Below are 17,849 nucleotides of genomic sequence, written 5' to 3'. Positions count from 1 at the left end.
GGGGGGGGGGGTGGAATTGAGATATAGAAGACATGTAAAGCATCTAGAACAGTACCTGACAGGTGGTAAGCACCATTAAATATTGGGTTGGCCAGAAAGTTCATTCAGGGAATTTTTCCATACGATGCTATGGAAAAACCCGAACAAACTTTTTGGCCAACCCAATGCATCACTTACAATGTAGTTTCTCTCTTTATTCCAGATTTACAGCAATGAATATGCTTAGTCAAAGATAAATACACAACCTTGAATTTCTTTCTTGCCATTTTTATTCACGGCCACCTCCGGGTATTAAACCAGTCATCAGTATTCATGGTCATGTCACTGCTCAGGAAGCTGTTCTCTGGGAAAGGGATATTTACAGTGTTATATTAGACTGTCAGTGGAAGAAGCCTGCCTCTTCCTACACCTTGTTTTGTCTCATCTCACCTCCTCCAGAGCCTCAGGCTCTCAGTGGGAGAAGACGGTGCCTGCCAGGTCTTCCTAAGTCATTGCTTATCAGACAGATTCGTAACTCTTCATCCCATTCCCACCCTTCCCTGCCTCTAGAAATACAAGTTGGTTTGATTTCCTCTAACAAGGGTTATAGTTCTCCCTGGTGTGTCCTTTCCCAAATGCTCCTGTTTACTATATTCAACGTGCAATGAACCAAACATTCACAGAGCAAAATTTCAGAGGCAGAGGCTGTGTTCCACCACCCCATCTGTGTAGCCCTAACCCTCAGTGTCTACCTATGAAATAGAGTTAATGAAGAGACCCAACCCCACAGAGTTGTTATGAGAAGTGAATGAGAAGGAAAGAAGCTGTCCATCACCTACTAAAGGCCAATGTGAGCCATTATCACACCTATGATTGTATTATATCCCTCTTTCCAACACACACACACACACACACACACACACTGGGTTCAACCTAAATCTATGCATTTAGCTGAGTCATCTTAATTTCTCACAAAAATATGGCAACAGCAAGTGTTACAGTGTTTAAGTAGTTAAAAGGCACAATACAGAGACCAAGTCTGTAACTGAGGACAAGTGTGTATTTTCACTTCCCAGAGAGAAGGGGAGCCCTTAAGGGAAAGATTTCACAGGCACAATTCACAGTAAACATAAAAGATAAAAATCTGTGGTTTTACCAAGAAGTTATACCAGAACTTATTTCCTGAAGCACACCAGTGGGTTTAATTCTACGGTGAACGGCCTTCAGAATAATTATCTTGGGAATAAACAACAGTGGGGCGGAGTTGGCAAGGGGAACTGGGGAACTGCAGGAGGAAACGGAGAAAACTCTAGAAGGAGAACTCCTGATGGATGTACAGTCTCCTTCCACCTGCCCTTACCTTGCAGAGACAGATAATCTTAATAACCACCCCTGAAGCCTGGGAACTCACTCTTTGCCAGGCACCAAGCTAAGGACTTGATAAAGATTAGTCCATTTAATCCTCACTGTAACCCTTGCAGGCACTTCCCAGGTGGCTTGGGGATAAAGAATTCCCCTGCCAATGCAGGAGGTTCAGTCCCTGGGATGGGAAGATCCCCTGGAGGAGGAAACGGCAACCCACTCCAGTATTCTTGCCTGGAGAATCCCATGGACAGAGGAGCCTTAGGACTACAGTCCATGGGGTCTCAAAGAGTTAGACATGACTGAGCATGCCTGCACATAGCCCTCAGAGGTGGTTGTGAATTCCACGCCCATCTTCCAGATGAGTACAGGGAGTGAGGATGAGTCACTGACCCTGGTCAAGTTGGGATTCACACCGAAGTGAAAGGAGTGGAGACCCCTGGCTCAACCAGTGCCCTGCTCTCCTGGCTTCAGGGCTGCCCTCACTCTTCAAAAAACACCAACAGAGCTCTCACCTGAGCTCTTACCTGACCTCTGACAAGAGGTCATTTCCATTCCAGGGTAATGACATGGCAGGATTTCACTTCTAAGTCACTCAACATCAATGTGCAAAAGAGATGCCTGGGTGTTTCCACTTCCAACCAAATAAACATCTTTTCCCAACCAAGGAACTTTTTATGGCTAATTGACTCTGAGTTTTTTCATTGTGGTAAAATGTACATTATAAAAACTTTATCATTTAACCATTTTTAAGTGTTCAGTTCTGTGGCACTAAGTACATTCACATTGTTGTCCAAACATCACCACTGTCTGTTTCCTGAATTTTTTCATCTTCTCAAACTGGTGCTCTGTAGTCATGAAATCATAACCCTCCATTCCCTCCTTCCTCCAGCCCAACGTTCATCCATGTTAGAGCAAGTTTCAGAATTTCATTCTGGTTTTTTTTTTAAGGCTGAATGACAGTTCATTTTATGTCTATGCCACATTGAGTTTATCTATTCATTTGTTAATGACTCACCTTTGGGCTATCATGACTAGTACTGCTCTGAACTTTGGTGCATTTGATCAAGGAACATCTAAAATTGCAGTTGCATCCTTCTCTTCTTCCCATCCCCCCTCCCCTGTGTCCTGTGCCACTCCAGGTACATAGCCTCTCAGTATTGCTACTGTAGCTGCATCAGCCTCGGGAAATGAAAGTCGCTCAGTTGTGTCTGACTCTTTGTGACCTCATGGACTATACAGTCCATGGAATTCTCCAGGCCAACACAGAGATCAAACCCAGGCCTCCCTCATTGCAAGTTGGGTCTTTACCAGCTGAGCCACCGAGGAAGCTCTCAGCCTCATAGGTGTTCTCTAAAACAATTCCTTTCTCTCTCTTTGCAGTGACCAGTCCAGCCAGAAGAAGAGTCAAAAGCTCTCAACATCTCTTAACCAAGAATGTAAGAAAACTTCAGTTTTGATCCTTTTGTTGACTTTCATTTAAAAAGCAATGTCCAGCTTCTTCACTTGCCCCACTCCATCCACGCTCTTAACCAGAAAGGTTTTCTGTAGCCCAGGTTGCTGCTGCGCTGTCCATTGTCCACTTAATCAAAACAACTGACAAATGTCAACCAGACAACAAAAAGCTCTGTACTGGACCCACTTTTGCATCACATAGTTTTTGTTTTACATATACATTTTCTTCTTTTCTTAAACAGAATCCATGATATGGGTACAGCATCCTTGATCTAGGTGTTCCCCTGTTGTTGGCATTCGTAATATTCCATTTTTTCACTACTATAAATAGCAGTGCAATAAATTTATTTGTACAAAATACTATTGGGGATTAATTCTGTGGTGCATAGGCCTCAAAGTAGTATTAACAAGTAAAAGAAGAGTTTCACCCATCCATCATTGGCATTTCTTCTACTGTGCTAAAGTGGACAATATAACAGTGATTTTTAAAAGATGCTTTCTGCTTACAGTTTTGTCCCATATTACCAGGAATTCTGAACAACTGCCAGGCTTCCAACAATGCTTTTCCATTTACCTCCAACCTCATCAACATTTGGCTTTCACGTTTTTGTATTATTTTTTGCTACTTTAATAAGTACATGCATTACCTTAAAATCAGTTTACACGTCTTTAGAGCTGCTGAATTTCTCATTTTACTTACAGATTTCTTTACAAAAGCTTTCAATACAGTTTTGTACTTTAAAAGATTTATTTTCAAGGCTAATTGTTCCCTCTTACTTATACTGGAGTTTCTATTTCTATCACAATTTTTTTGTAGAACACCATTTTGATTTTCTAAGGATCTCAATTTTTAAAATCCTATTCTCCATTAAAAAAAAAAAAAACTTTCTAAGTGTCCTGGAAGTGAAATTAGGTTTCAGTCATTGTTTTATATATATTTATTACTTTTTAAATTTCTAAAGCAGTATGTTCCCATTGCTGCTAAGTCGCTTCAGTCGTGTCCAACTCTGTGCGACCCCACAGACGGCAGCCCACCAGGCTCCCCTGTCCCTGGGATTCTCCAGGCAAGAACACTGAAGTAGGTTGCCATTTCCTTCTCCAATGCATGAAAGTGAAAAGTGAAAGTGAAGTCGCTCAGTCGTGTCTGACTCCTAGCGACCCCATGGACTGCAGCCTATGAGGCTCCTCCGTCCATGGGATTTTCCAGGCAAGAGTACTGGAGTGGGGTGCCATTGCCTTCTCCAATGTTCCCATTACAAAATTTCAAACACTAAAAAGATGTAAAATATAGTATCAGAAAAATCCTGAGAAGCTGAAGAACACAGTGGTTAGGTATGTCGATTAGAGTCAAACTACCTGGTTCTTATCCATTTCCTAGTTTTAAATCTCTGTTCTATCCATTTCTAGCTTTGTGACCTTGGGCAAACAGCCCCACCATTCTGGGACTCAGCTTTGTTAATGTTAAAATGGGGATAATCGAGAATATATCCCAAGAACTATTGGAAGGAACAAATGATTTAATACACATAAAGTCCTCAGGCTTTCCTGGTGATTCAGACATAAAGAATCTGCCTGCAATATAGGAGACTGGGGTTCAATCCCTGGGTTGGGGAGATACCCTGGAGAAGAGAATGGCAACCCACTCCAGTATTCTTGCTTGGAGAATTCCATGGACAGAGTTACAGCTCAGAGGGTCACAAAGAGTTGGACACGACTGAGTGACTAACACTTTTACTTTGTTTCTTTCAAGTTCTTGTCCAAATCTGACACATACTGAGCATTCAATAAACACTAGTATTTTTAAGTGAAAATTTCTCATATAACAGTACACAGTTATCATGCTTTATTGTTCAATAATATGTTGTTTTGCAATTTACTTTTTTCACTAAATAAATTTTAAAATCTTTACATGCCAATTAACACACACAGACCTTCCCCATTCTTTTTAGAGGCTGTATGACATTGTATGAATGCACTATAATTTTTCACTCAAACCTAATCTGAAGTTTTCTAGATTATTTAACCAAATCATCAATAAATGGGTTTTCCCCATTTTTCCACTAAAATAGTGCCACAAGAAATACTCTTGAATGTATTTTTATGCTCCTATGCAAATGTTTTTGAGGGTAAATTCATAGATATGAAAATGCTGGGTCATCAAACTAACACCTTATACTTAAATTTACATAATCCTGTATGTCAATTTTTAAAAAGAAAGAAAATGCTCAAAGGATATAAACACTGAAAAAATTTTATAGCCGTTGCCAAATTCTTAGCAACTGTTCTAAAGTTCCTTTACCAGAACAGTTAAACCAATACTATATGACATCAATGTTGTTACTCTTTGACAATCTGATAGGTGAAACTATTTTAATTTGCATTTATTTAATTATTAATATCATTTTTCATTTTTCATAGATTTTTATATTTTCCCCCTATGAGTTAAAAGACATATCTTTTGCTCATTTTTCTGTCACTTGTATGTCCCTTTTTAAATTGACCTTTGAGAATATTTTTATATATTAAGAAAGAAAGGGCTTTTAATGGGGGTTTTTTGTTGTTAAGGCAAGAATTCTTATTTCTCATGATCCCGAAAAACTTAAGACCACAATCTAGAAAGGAAAGTGCTTTTTAAAATTTATTTATGTATGTATTTTTGGTTACACTGGGTCTTCACCGCTGCACATGGGCTTTCTCTACTTGCAGCGAGCAGAGGCTACTCTCTAGTAAGGTGCACGGGCTTCTCGTTGCACTGGCTTCTCTTCTTGCAGAGCATGGGCTCTAGGCCCTCAGGCCTCAGTACTTGTGGTACACAGGCTTGGCTGCCCCATGGCATGTGGATCTTCCTGGACCAGGGCTCAAACCCATGTCCCCTGCATTGGCAGGTAGATTCTTAACCCCTGGACTACCAGGGAAGTCCAGAGCTCCTGAGTTTCAAGAAGCAGCAGGTGTCCCCAAAAATGGAAAAGGGAGGGGTTGTGTGTAATTTCGACTTTGAGAACAGATTCAAGTTTGGTATTACAGATGGTCCCCCTCGTATGATGTCTTGACTTTCATGACTGCTGTCTTTACTATGGTGCCAAAATGAAATGCATTCGGAAACCATACTTGAAATTTTGAATTTTGATTGTTTCCTAGGCTATCGATATATGGTTGGTTAGTTAAGTCACTCAGTCGTGTCTGACTCTTTGCGACCCTGTGGACTGTAGGCCACCAGCCTCCTCTGTCCATGAGATTCTCCAGGCAAGAATACTGGAGTAGGTTGCCATTTCCTTCTCCGGGGGATCTTCCTGACCCAGGGATCAAACCCAGGTCTCCTGCATTGCAGGCAGACGCTACTTGCTTGTGACTCTGGGCAGTGTAGCAAGCCACAGCCTTCCACCAGCCACACAATCACAAGGATAAACAGGATATACTTATCGCCATTCTGCATCCAGACAACCATTCTGTTTCTCACTTCCAGTACAGTATTCAACCAGTAACATGAGACATTCAATACTTAATTATAAAATAGACTGTGCAAGATGATTTTGAGGAGGTTAATGTAAGTATTCTAAGCGCATTTAAGGCAGGCTCAGCTGTGATGTCTGGCAGATTAGTTGTATAACATGCATTTCAACTTACGATATTTTGGGGGTTTTTATCAGGACGTAACTCCATTGTAAATTAAGAAATATCTGGATTCTGGATTTGAAGGACCACAAATCATTCATGACTCAGGGAAGATCCTTTGGGAATTAGGAATGTTTGGTTCTTATCCAAGTTCTTGCCTTGAATTCCTGACCATAAACAATGTTTGTGTCTGAATCACCGCTTATACCAATGTCTACTAGCTTTATAAGGACAGAACTGTAAGGATAAAATGGAAACTAAATCATACTTTTTAGGAGGTAAATAGGGTCCTAGGGAAGAAATTTCTCAAGGGATTCAGAACCTAAACAAAGGAGACAACTCTCCACGGTAGAGGTGAAGCCACATAGGCATGAGGTACGGGAAGCCCCCAAAACATGGAGCACTGCCTCCTGGAACATCCAGCTGACTTCAGCCAGGCTCTATAGACAATGGACATGAATCTGAGCAAACTCCAGGTGACAACGCAGGACAAGGGAGCTTGGTGTGCTGCAGTCCATGGGTCACAAAGAGTTGGACATGACTTAGCGACAAAACAACAAAACTCCATAGAACCAAGCTCTCAGCTTTCCTGGGAATGGAAATTTCTGAAAAAGACTGCTATGTTTATAGTTTATGACTCTCCCTCTCTAAAATATTTTTACTTTGAGAAAAAAATGACTCAAGTATATGAATACATATAAAAAATTGCTTTTATTTAAAAACAAACAAAACAGAAGTTAGGATCTTGTCTTCAAATATGCAATCTTCCTACAGGTAAGAGAGCTTAATAACACTCTCTGGCCTTTGAGCTCTCCTCTGAATTTCTGATTTCCCCTAACTGCCTGACTCATCCTCTGCTCATAAAACTCACATTCAGCCATACATTCAAATTAGAAAAGACAGGAAAGGTCTTTTGCAACTGCTCTTACGTACCAGTATTTACGATTTTTCCCTGAAATTCTTATTTGCATCTAGTCTCACCCCTTGGACTATACCATACCATGTCAGTTTTCTTCCTTTACAAATATCTCTTTCCTCTCTGACTCATTCTTGGTGCCGCAGTTTCTCCCTCTGTGGGCCACTCGTAATTTACATCTTCTTCTTCTACAGTCACACACTCTCCCTTCTCTAGACAGTTTTACTAGGTTTTTCCCCCACACCCTCTCTGATTCTTAGGCAATGTTATTGACCCTGATGCTGGGAAAGATTGATGGCAAAAGGAGAAGGGGGCGGCAGAGGATGAGATGGTTGGATAGCATCACCAACTCAATGAGTTTCAGCAAATTCTGGGAAAGATGAAGGACAGGGAAGCCTAGCAAGGGAAGCCTACAGTCCATGGGGTCACAGAAAGTTGGACATGACTTAGCGAATGAACAACAACAATTGACATTCTGATTATCCTGATGCTACAGACAACGTAAGAGTGGCTTAAAGGAATAGATTTACACTAAAGCGTGGGTCAGTCAGGCCTCTCGGTTCAATGGAGCCACTGGCGCCAAGATTCACAGCCTCTTCATAATAAGCAGTGGCACCGCCACAGGAAAGATGGAAGAATAAGACTGCAAATGTCACTTTTGCCCCAGATTTCAATCTTGTGGAGAAGGGCTGATCTGATTTTTCTTTCTGGTGATCTGATTTTTTCAAAATGCACCATGCAAACAATTTGCACTTGAAAATTCTTACCTGGATGTCAGCACTCCCTTAGGGCTCATGAAACCATGGTCTGAACCTTGAAGACACAGGGCTCCCCTTGGCCTCAGTCTCCCTGTGTATAAAATTAGAAAGTTGAGCTAGAAGTTTGCTATGGATCCTATCAGCCCCTAATGATGATGATCCTCCATCATCTAGGTCCCACCTGTTTTTATGACTCCCTACCTGCCCCAAGGTCTCTGACATGAGCCCATCTAAGGAGCATCAACTTATCAGAATATAGCTGTTACACGAGTTCATTGTCTACTTTCAGCAGGCGATTCACTAACCTCAGAAAGGAAAACCCAACAGTAAACACTGGTCTCCCCTTTGCCCCTTCCCCAGTCTCACCCCTGTGGTCAAGGAACTAAAGAGCCTGCTCTCAGATTGGTTTGTTCTGAAACTAGTGGCAGGAAGGAACTTAGATTGGGTCCTTTAGACCAGAGAATAAGCCAGACTGTTGGGAGCCTTCAGAACCAGCTGTCCATTCCCTGGCATGGGCCTAACACACTGTCCCGAGGCCTCTCAGAGCCTCCCCAACTGTGTGGCATGAGACAGAAGCACAAGGCCAGCTGAGAAAGGGAAATCTCCTGAGGTGAGGCCTCTGCTCTTTCCTTTGCTGTGTTGGCATCCTTCAGGGCCAAGAAGATAATCTGCTGAGGGCCAGGGCCCTAGGTCATGACCTGGGAAGAACCCAGCCTCATCCCCACCCCAGGAAACTTGCATCCAGCGGGGCTCCCTTCCCAATAGCTGAAGCCTCTGCACTCTCTCCCTCCCCCTTCCTTCTCCCCCTCTCCCCTCCACAGTGCGGAGAAGGGAGTGCAAAGGGGGCCTTTCTTGTTCTTCAAAGGGAACTTTTTTTAAATTAATTAATTTATTTTGGGCTTCCCTGGTAGCTCAGCTGGTAAAGAATCCACCTTCAATGCAGAAGACCCTGGTTCAATTCCTGGGTGGGGAAGATCTCCTGGAGAAGGGATAGGCTAGCCACTTCAGTATTCTTGGGCTTCCCTGGTGGCTCAGATGGTAAAGAATCTAATTAAATCATTTTAATTGGAGGATAATTACTCTACAATATTATGATGGTTTTTGCCATACATCAACATGAATCAGCCACAGGAATCCTTTTCTGAAGAGGAAATGCTAGGCTGTCCTCCCTGGACTTCACAGGCTTTCATGTCCTTACTTCCTCCTTCTACAAAATGGGTTGGAAAACACACCAGTTCTCACTCCTCATTAGAGGAATGCTGAGAGCAGGAAAGTAAAATCTAAAATACCTGTGACGAGAGGCCAACAGTCAAAGGTCTTAAAGCCAGTAACGGGGCTCACATCTCTCCTGTTTGACCTGGAAGTCCACACTCGGGGGGGACCCATTGCTGGTGTAGGGTCCGTGAGTGCTGCCCCAGGCTTGCTGGAAATCCAGCTTGCTAGAAAAGGCTTGCTAGAAATCAGCAGAAACACCTCCCTTCTAATCATTTAACAGTTTATAAACATGTCAACTCAACATACTGTACCTCTCAAACGTATACAACTATATGTGTCAATTATGCCTCAATAAAGCCAAGGTGGAAAAGAATATTTTAAATTATTAGGGAAAAACCCCACCTCCAGCAGTGCCTAGAGGAGAAAGGGACCTAGTTTTAAATGGTCCTGAATTATCATCAGCTTTCTCCAAAGGCAAAAAATTAATGAGTCTAGTTCCCAAAATGGGCCTGAGAAGATTTAATTTCCTAAGCCAGATATGACTAAATTGGGGATAAATTAATTTTCTAAGCAAAGGACTATTTGTGATAAATGGAAGCCAAGAGTGATAGCTCCCCTCCCTCTGTTGGGGACGTGATCAGTCACTGGTAAGGAAACGGACTACATGAGGGAAGAGCCTGCTGTGTTCCTGAAATCTCTGGGAACGGCCAGCAGGGACTGTGCCCCAACCAGCAAGGATGACCCAGAGAATGACCCACTGCACGTAGTCTCAAAGCACCAGACCTGGGGTCTGAACTCCTGTTTGCATGACCCCAAATGGAGATTCATCTTCTTCATCATCAACAACAATCTGATAGGAGAAAAGACAACTTGGTTTTAATTTCCATTTAATTATGGCTGTCCAGCACCTTTCATATTTACTGGCCACTGGTATGTCTATTATCAATTGCCAGCTGGTTTCTGGCCCCATTTTTCTATTGTTTTTTTCTTCTTTATTGATTGGCAAGAGTTTTATGTACACAGGGATAATTCCCTATTATCTGTAACAAATGCTATACTGGGCCATAATCTTGTGTTTGTTTTTTGTTTTTTTAACATTCATCTTTGACCTGTCTGATGCTCATTTTGGTATGAAAAGTGTGGTCATGAATCCACTTTCTCTAGTGGCCTGATACTTATTAAAGGTCCAAATTTCCTCCACTAAGATAAAATATCACCTTATTATAATATTTAAAATTCAGTCTTATTTGCTTCAGCTTCAACCACAATTGTTTTTTGCAGACAACAGAGGGGAATTCATCAAAGCCTGGACTGTAAGGGCTGAGACAGGTCCACCTCATCAGATACACCCCGTGCCAGGATCTAACACAAACATGCCCTCGCAGTGTGTCTGTGCAAGGAAGGAGCAAGTGAGCAAGAGAATGAGTGAATCCAAACCTCAGAGAAGGTTCTGTGTAATGCTGGAGGTTCTACCTGCTTCACGGGACTGAATGAGCCCATTGTCATTTGCAGCTATATATAAAAAATAGGCAGGATAAGACCCAAAAGCTGTCGAGATTCCCTTTGTCACCTCACCCTCAAATTAAGATAAAATATAACACTATTTGTCTCAAAGTTTTACATTTAAATTATTCAATAATTTAAATATTTCAATTTTAATTTTAAAGGCCCATCTCAGTGGACCCTGACAAAAGTGGTATTCTTCTTAATGTACTTTTCCCCAAACAACTATTCAGCAGGTGATCAGTAGTGAAAACACTTTAGCATGTAGCACTCTATTCTAGCTTGCCAGAATTCCCACTTATCAGCCACAAGTCACGGAAATTCATGTCACAGCTCCACCTGACACAGGCATTCTGCAAAGCAGAGGAAGTGTGAGTATCCAGGAACCGTGCCTGCTCCACTTGCCAACAGCTTCTTTCTTTTTACATCCAGGGTGTCAGGTGGGGCCCAAGTCCTCTCCCTAGGTCTCTCTAATGGAGCATCCAAAAAGCCATGGCCTACATGAACAAGGGCTCCGAGATGCAGAGGCTGCAAGACCCCAATTTCCAGAGCCATCCCCATTTCAAATTGTTGTTTTTGTTGTTTAGTCCCTCAGTCGTGTCCGACTCTTTGCAACCCTGTGGACTGCAGCATGCCAGGCTGCCCTGTCCTTCCCTGTCTCCTGGAATTTGCTCATACTCATGTCCACTGAATTGGTGATGCCATCCAACCATCTCATCCTCTGCCGCCTCCTTCTCGTCCTGCCCTCAATCTTTCCCAAGGGTCTTTTCCAATGAGTCAGCTCTTTCCATCAGGTGGCCAAAATATTCCTGTCCTGTTGTTAAACCATATTTGGCTCTGAGGCAGGGAGCTGGCCTCCACTGGGGGCCTGACTCTTTGAAGGGACAGCTGGTGGGGAACCCTCAGAAGCCTCATCTTCCTGCACCGTGGTACCCCTCGACTTGCTGGAGTTCAATACAACGGTTCACTGTCTCGGGCCAGTCTCCCCCAGGTTTTCTCACGGCTCCCCACAACAGCTCCAGCAGTTCCAAGTTGGCACAAGGTTCCAGGCCTGGGCCTCTGCTGGGGGTTCTGAGATTCGAGGAGAGGAACAAGGTGACTCAGGTTCTTCCTCCTCCCCACAGGTGGTGATCGAGTCGGACCTCTACGCACCACGGCCCGTGGAGCTGCTGCCGCACCGCACCGACCGCCGCGACGGTGAGGGCCGCTGGTCGGGCCGCTTCCAGAACCCGCGGCTGCAGGGTCCTCATCCGGCCAAGACTCCCGCCAGGCCTGGTAGGTGCATCCCGGCTCTGCGGCCCCTGGGACCTCCCTGAGGGGCAGTGACCCACTTAGAGTGGCTGCAACGGTGTTTGCGTCCTGGCTTGGCTTTGCTCCCACCACGGCGCGGTCTTCCCTGGGGTCCTCCATCAGGCCGGGTGAGCGGTGCACCTGTGGCTGGGGTGGGGCCGCTGCCTTCCGCAGTGCATGCTGGTCCCGCTCTGAATGCACCTGCTCTTGGCCCCACGCACCGCCGCACCACAAAACACCTTCTGCCTTAAACCACTGGCTTCTGGGTCTGCCTGATCTACCACCTAGCTCCAGAGGCAGTTCCGCGGGATTCAGGAGGAGATAAAAATCATTCTACTCTGGGGGAGAGGAAACCGGTGTAGACACGACTTATGAAGTAAAAGAAGCTTACATTATGCTGTATGTGTGTGTATGAAATTATACAGACTCATCAACTGCCATCCTAAAATCCCACTTTTTAAAATTTGAATGGCTTAAACTATTTCAACAATTTATAAAAAGAATTTAGAAACAAATTTGTTTTGAAAGTTGGAAACAGAGTCTTACCTTCCACACTATTTTTAAAAAATGGCTCCCACTCCAGCAGTTAAATAGGAATCTGTGTCTAGCTTGCTGAAGTCTTGATGGTGTTTTGCCTTTAATTCCTGGTTTAGTTTATTTCTGTTATGCCCACAGCCTATAGTTATTCATATTTTTAAGTCCAGAAATACACAAAAAGTCTTGGACGTCCTTTTCAAAGCTTTGGAGTGTCAACTATTTTGTATTTTACAAGAACTGAAATTAGACTCCACTGAGTATGGCTCTTCATCCAACCATCTTCCCTCTTTCCTCCTTCATAGATCTTAGACTAGGTCTCTAAAGCTTCTTTGGTTACAAACACACTGATCCTGTTTTTATGAGCCTAAGTATGAGAACCCATAAATCAAGCTATATTCTCTAGTTAAGTGATTACATATATGTCTTTTTTACAGAAAATGAAAGCATGAGGGAAACCACAATCTGCCTTGCAAATTAAGAGGAGATAATTTTTTTCTCTGTCTATATATAGGTGGGTGGGTGGATGGGTTCCTGTGTGTAGAAAAAAAGAATACCTTCTCCATAAAATCATAAAATGAATTTACAGCCATGTTGTTCAAACTTTAATGTACCAGAGAATCACCTGGGAATCTTGTTTTTATACAGAGTCTAATTCAGGACTGAGTAAGGCCCCAGATTTTGTTTCTAATAAGCTTCCAGATGATGCTGACAATGTTGACCCAAGACAACATATTGATGACCAAGGATTTAGAGACAATCTGATGGGTGGTTCTCAAAGGGTGTCCCAGGAACAGCAGAATCACCCAAGAACTTGCTTTGAAATGCAAATTTTGGGTCCCACCCAAGACCTGTTTGGTCAAATTCTGGGGTGGGTTCAGCCATCTGTCTTAACATGCCTGCTCCCCAGTGATTCTATTGGACCCTGAAGGTGGAAGCCCACAGATTTCTGCCAGCCCCTGCTGTGGATCTACAGGAGAGGAAATGGAAACCATGGAAAATAGCTGACCTACCGTAGGTCACAGCGCTCATTAGCAACAGAACTGAGATTAAATATCAGGTCTCCTGGTTTCCCAGCTAATTGCCTCTTCCCCTCCAGAGAATAATGTCTTCCAACTGCCTAGTTTCAGGGGCTCCTTTCCTCCCTAAGCAGCCTGTGGAAGCCTGGACTGGAGGAGAGAACACTAAGTTATGAAATGAGGAGACTCTGCCCGGCATGTGACAGTCAGCTCATGCAGGGAATGTGCGAGTCAGGTTAAAAAAAAAAGATTGAGCTGGGCATGGATTCAACTCCCTCAGCTCCCACAATCTGACAGATTCCAGGGGAGGGTGAGAGGGAGGGAGGGTGTCTGAGTCAAAGCCAGGCCCAAGTGCTCTTCCCCAGAAAGGCTGGGCACCGGCCTCAGGCACAAGTCTGCCATCCTCCTCTGAAAAGGACATGTGTTTCGGGGATCTGACATCTGGAGACCCAGTTCTCTCCTGAGCTACAGGAGGAGGCTCCTGGGTTTGCAGCCTTCTCATGTGGCAGAAATATGCCCTGAGGAAGCTTAGACATAGCAGGACTCTGAAGGCAGAGGCCCAGCTGAGAAACCCTCTCAGCCTGCAGCTTTGAGCAGGTGAACCTTAGGTGCCCAGGAAAGGGGATACCCCACCTCCTGGGCTGGTGGAACCTTTCCACCAAGGTGGCCTCAGACATCTCAGAATTAACTTGTTCAAATGTGATTGTCTTCCACCTTTAAACCTCTCTTCCTTTCTCAGCTGGGGTCGCTATCCATCTTTCCAGTAAATCGCTGGGGTGTTGACCCCAACCTCCCACCTTGTCCTCCCCCACCCCTACTCCACATTACCAATCACTGACAATGTCAGCTCCTACATAGGTCTCGTCTCTTCTTAGTACCAACTTCAGGCTACTTGGGTGAGACTTCCTTCATCCCTGGTGTGTAGCAGCAAACCTTGGTTCTCAGCCACCAGGCCCTCTCCCTCCACAAGGCTGCTGGAGGGTCCTTCTACAGCAGAATCTGTTATCCCTCTGCATTAAACACTGTGTCCTCCCACCCCCAGCTGCCCTCCAGACCACACCCAAGGCCCTGTAGGACCCAGTTTTCTGCTCCCTCTCTGGGGCCACCTCCTGTGACACTTCTGTCCCCGCCAATCCATACACAGAACAACCCTGAGCTGTGACCACTCATTATATTCTGCTATATCCTGGACCTTCCCTGACACGGTCCTTTCTGTGGATTGCCCTCCCTGGGTCTCTCTGCCTGAAAAACTCCTCCCAGAATGGGTTAGGGGTTCCCTCGGTCAAGTTTCCCTAGCCCTGCAAGACAACCAAAGAGGTCAGCTTGCCATTCCCTCAGTCATCCTCACCCAGCTTCATCATAATTGCTGTGCATCTTTAAAGACTGCATTTCCTCACCTATTATTATGTCTGCCTGTAAGGACTTCCCCAATAGCTTAGTGGTAAAGAATCCACCTGCAATGCAGGAGAGGCAGGAGATGAGGGTTCAATCCCTGGGTCGGGAAGATTCCCCTGGAGGAGGAAATGGCAACCCACTCCAGTATTCTTGCCTGGAGAATCTCATGGACAGAGGAGCCTGGCGAGCTACAGTCTAATAGTCCATGGAGTCACAAAGGGTCGGACATGACTGAGCACAGCACATTGGAGGAGTGAGGATTGTAGTGAGGATTAAATGAGATGGTGTCTGTGTGTCCCACACTCAGCACAGCACCTGACACAGTAAATACTGAAAAATACAAGCTACTGTCAGCACTTCTGCCAGAGCATGACACATCGTGGTCTGATCTTGGTAGCCTGTGACTTCATTTTATTAGCATTGAGATGCTTTCCATGGGGTGATGGGCGTGTTCTCTATGCTATAGTCTGATAGGATGGGGCTCTGCCAGGAACATCTGCCCCAGGAGGGACTCCATCAAAGGCCAGCTTCCCCCCACCCATCACTAGCTACTCAGCTCAACACCTGGATTCCCAGAAGCACGGGCCTCAGAAATAAAGGCACAGAAAGAAGGTTCTCACTTACATCTCAGGCCAGTGTCTCAGGACACTGATAACCTCCGATCCTCCCATGAGAGGAAGGCTCATTTTCACAGAGGTGCGTTCAAGAGCGCAGGGTAAATGATTGATCCCAGCTGTAAAGACTTAACGCCTGATAATATCATGTGATGTGACTCCTTAGGAAGGAAGGAGGAGCTAAGGGCGCATCCTCTGGGCATCTACTACAGGCAGACCCTGTACTGAACACCTTCACACATGTGATCTTGTTAAATCTTAGTTCTAGCCCCTTGAAGAGTGCCAGTAAATATTTTTGAATATTTACTGTGTCAGGTGATGTGCTGAGTATAAGACACATAAACATTGTCTCATTTATTGCAGGTGACCCACTCGACAGTCGCCCCAATCCTGACCCTAGTTCATGATTTTGCCACTCAGTAAAAAGGCCCTTAGAAATTCCTACATTTGTGATTTGATTAGCTAACAATATAATTGATGCAGAACCAGAAGAGTACCACCAAGTAACATCCCCTCCGTTCAACTTTGCAGTGGGGACATCAGAACCCAAATCAGCAAATCTGTGTGGGAATCGAACATATGGCAAAGCTTTGGTAAGTAATCTAGCCTGGTTAGCTGTATCTTCCAGGCTTTAAACATCTCGCCCTATCTGTGCCATGAAGGAAGAACAAGCATCCTTTGTCCCAGGCCTGGGGATTATCAGAAAACTGCAGCTGAGGGTTCTTTGTTCCTAAAGCCTGTCAACTAGCGGTACACCACTGGCTGCTGCTCTCTTTCTTGCCAGATATTCAGCTCTTAGGCAAACAGAAGGTATCACCTAGCAGACATCTCACACGGGGGCGGGGGGAGGCAGTTTCTGTGGTAAGTCCCTGCTGGGTGGAGGTGCCTGGCCAATTCCCAGAGACAGCTATAGGGGTAAAGAGATGCAAGGATCTCGAGTTCTGTGAAAGCACAAAACACCATCATCTCAGAGGGAACCCTGAACTGCCTCCTCCGGGAGTACTGAGGCAAGTGCCGTCCACTGGGGTTGCCCGAGATGGATCCAATTGACCAAGGTTTTATATTTTCCCCTGGCTCTGTCATGGCATGCAGGCTGCCCAGGAGAGGGTGACCTTGGGCAAGGTGGCTCTTGGCGGCCAAGGACACCTGAAGAAGCCAAAAGCCACCTGCGGCCCACCCACCCCTAGCTGGATGGCTTGTCCTTTCCTGAAGGGGATCACATAGTGCATGTCTGGGTCTAGCTCAGCATCACCCTGTGAAAACACATCTCCCTCATCATCTTCCGGGCAGGAACATGGGTACCCTCAGGGTCAGCAGAGAAGGGGTGAAGTGGTGGCTGAAGGAGAGGTCAGCTTGGGCGTCCTGGACTCTGTGGGCATCAGATCTCAAGACTCATGGATCATGAGAACTAGAACAGACTGGAGAGAATGTCTCAGCCATCTGCTCGTCTTTATGGAACAGACTGGGCAGAGATGTGAGTGCTTCACTCCTGGTCTGGGCAGGAAATCTAATTCAATTATTTCATTTAGGTCATCCCTGTATTAGGAAAATCGCCCAAAGGGCAGCGATGGGACAATCAAGAGCTCCCTGGCTCAACCCGGTATCCAGGGGCAACCCAGGGTGGTTTGGCTGTTGCCACAAAGTGAAGGTTGTCAGGCTTGACAGCTTGAACCGCTGCCCCCAGCAAGCCCTGGCTAAGGGAAAGAGGGCAGTCCATCACCTTGGATGAACTTGCCCCCAACCCTGGAGAGGTAGCTGCAGTTGGGAAGTCAGAGAGAGAGGGGATGGGACAGGCTGGTGATGGAGATGTAATCTCAATGGAGAGGCAGCAAGAGGGCAAAGCAGCAGCATGACTGACCCTTTCCTCTGGGCCTGAGACCTTAGGGCTGGAGTCCTGCAGCTCTTCAGAGGCCCTCTATCCCAGGGTGGGGAGAGCAATTCAGAGCCCACACAGTCAAATCTGACTGGATGCTAATATGCGCTGGAGGAAACAGGACGGAGGACAGAGAGGGAAGAAGCGATTTTCTGGCCACTGGCACGACCGGAGGGACAGCTCCCGAGAGGCCACAAGGTGGCACAGTGGCTCTGCCCACAACCCTGGGCCAGCGCGGGAGAGCAGGGGAAGGTGGATCCTGGTGTCCTTGACCTGGAATTTTCCAGCAATTCCAGGAATGTAGTGACCTTAAGCCTTCCCTGG

At 45.2% G+C, this 17,849-nt stretch overlaps 1 protein-coding gene across 1 annotated transcript in view; it reads left to right on the top strand.

Annotated features, from left to right (window-relative positions):
• LOC104994826 (chromosome unknown open reading frame, human C8orf46) overlaps positions 1–17,849 on the top strand; it is a 27,126-nt gene that overhangs the window by 2,553 nt on the left and 6,724 nt on the right. The window contains exons 2-4 of the mRNA XM_010848491.1: positions 2,725–2,780; positions 11,925–12,075; positions 16,184–16,245. Coding sequence (XP_010846793.1) covers positions 2,725–2,780; positions 11,925–12,075; positions 16,184–16,245 — 269 coding nt within the window. The remainder of the gene's footprint in view (positions 1–2,724; positions 2,781–11,924; positions 12,076–16,183; positions 16,246–17,849) is intronic.

Source organism: Bison bison, unplaced genomic scaffold, assembly GCF_000754665.1.
Source record: "Bison bison bison isolate TAMUID 2011002044 unplaced genomic scaffold, Bison_UMD1.0 scf7180017864267, whole genome shotgun sequence".
In the NCBI taxonomy this organism is placed as follows: Eukaryota; Metazoa; Chordata; class Mammalia; order Artiodactyla; family Bovidae; genus Bison; species Bison bison.
The sequence above is the reverse complement of the archived record's forward strand: the minus strand, read 5'-3'. Positions and strand labels throughout refer to the sequence as shown.